The sequence below is a fragment of the Cariama cristata genome, unplaced genomic scaffold (assembly GCF_000690535.1).
Source record: "Cariama cristata isolate BGI_N322 unplaced genomic scaffold, ASM69053v1 scaffold32070, whole genome shotgun sequence".
Classification (NCBI taxonomy): Eukaryota; Metazoa; Chordata; class Aves; order Cariamiformes; family Cariamidae; genus Cariama; species Cariama cristata.
Genome location: NW_009596934.1, coordinates 32,756 through 33,747, shown reverse-complemented (window position 1 = coordinate 33,747; position 992 = coordinate 32,756). Strand labels below are relative to the sequence as shown.

Below are 992 nucleotides of genomic sequence, written 5' to 3'. Positions count from 1 at the left end.
CACATTGCACCATACATAAATAATTACATTGTAAAAATGACTCCATAATTACAAGTATAATATATATTTTCATATAATATATAAAACTTTATATTAAATCTAGGTAGATGATATTTGGGATAGTCTGTGTCTTTTTTTTTCTTTTTCCTTTCGTCAGAGGCTGACCGTTATCGATTGTTACTGAGTAAAATCTCCAGCCAACAAGGACACGACGTGATAAACTGTCTGGAGTAACACGGCCCCCAGCCTTTGGCGAAGCTAATCCGCACGCTGTTCGGGTCGTAGGGCCCGTCCACGTAATCCAGATCAGCCGTGTGCTGCAAGAGGCAGGACTTCTCATAGTCAAACACCTTGATGGAATAGCCCGGCATCACCTTGCGCACTATCAAAGTCCTACAGTTGGGGATGTCCAGTGTCGGGGAGTTGACGAAGATGGGATGCTCGCTGCGGTTGTAAGCCCACACACCGTCCGGTTCCTTGCTAAGTAAAATCCCATAGCCGATTTTACTTCGAGTCCTTCTCACAGTCTCGCTCCTGTTTTCCAGGTTTAGCTGTCCGAGGCAGAAGCCGTTTCCTTGAGGTAGGTCATAAAATATACTGACAGACTGTTCGTACACTGTGTAGAGGCGGCCGACGCGTGTCCGGGGCTCCCAATAGGCCACGTTGCACCAGTGGCTCCTCTTCACGGCATCGGGCGATGTACTGGCATCTGTGGAGGAAAGCAGAGAAGAGTCAAGGTTTGCTGTGACCACCTGGGAAAAGACAGGTGTGGAGGGGAAACAAATGGCTCTTCCCACCCATTGGCTTCGCTCACGTGGGAATGGAACTTGTGTTCAACCCGAAACTTGTCTTCAACCTGAAACTTGCGTTCAACCCAAAGCCTGTCTTTAACCCAAAGCTCGTGCTCAACCCAAAGACGGTCTCCAGCCCAAAGCTCTTCAATTATGTCAAATGCCACCAAGAAAGAAGGTTCAAGCAAAGGCTGGTGGTGA

At 47.8% G+C, this 992-nt stretch overlaps 1 protein-coding gene across 1 annotated transcript; it reads right to left on the bottom strand.

Moving 5' to 3' along the window:
• Positions 1 to 113: 113 nt before the first annotated feature.
• Positions 114 to 709, bottom strand: SMAD6 (SMAD family member 6; the record flags this gene model as incomplete). Its single annotated transcript, XM_009708040.1, has 1 exon — positions 114 to 709. A coding segment is annotated over one exon (542 nt), but the record flags the coding sequence as incomplete, so codon positions are not given.
• Positions 710 to 992: the final 283 nt, after the last annotated feature.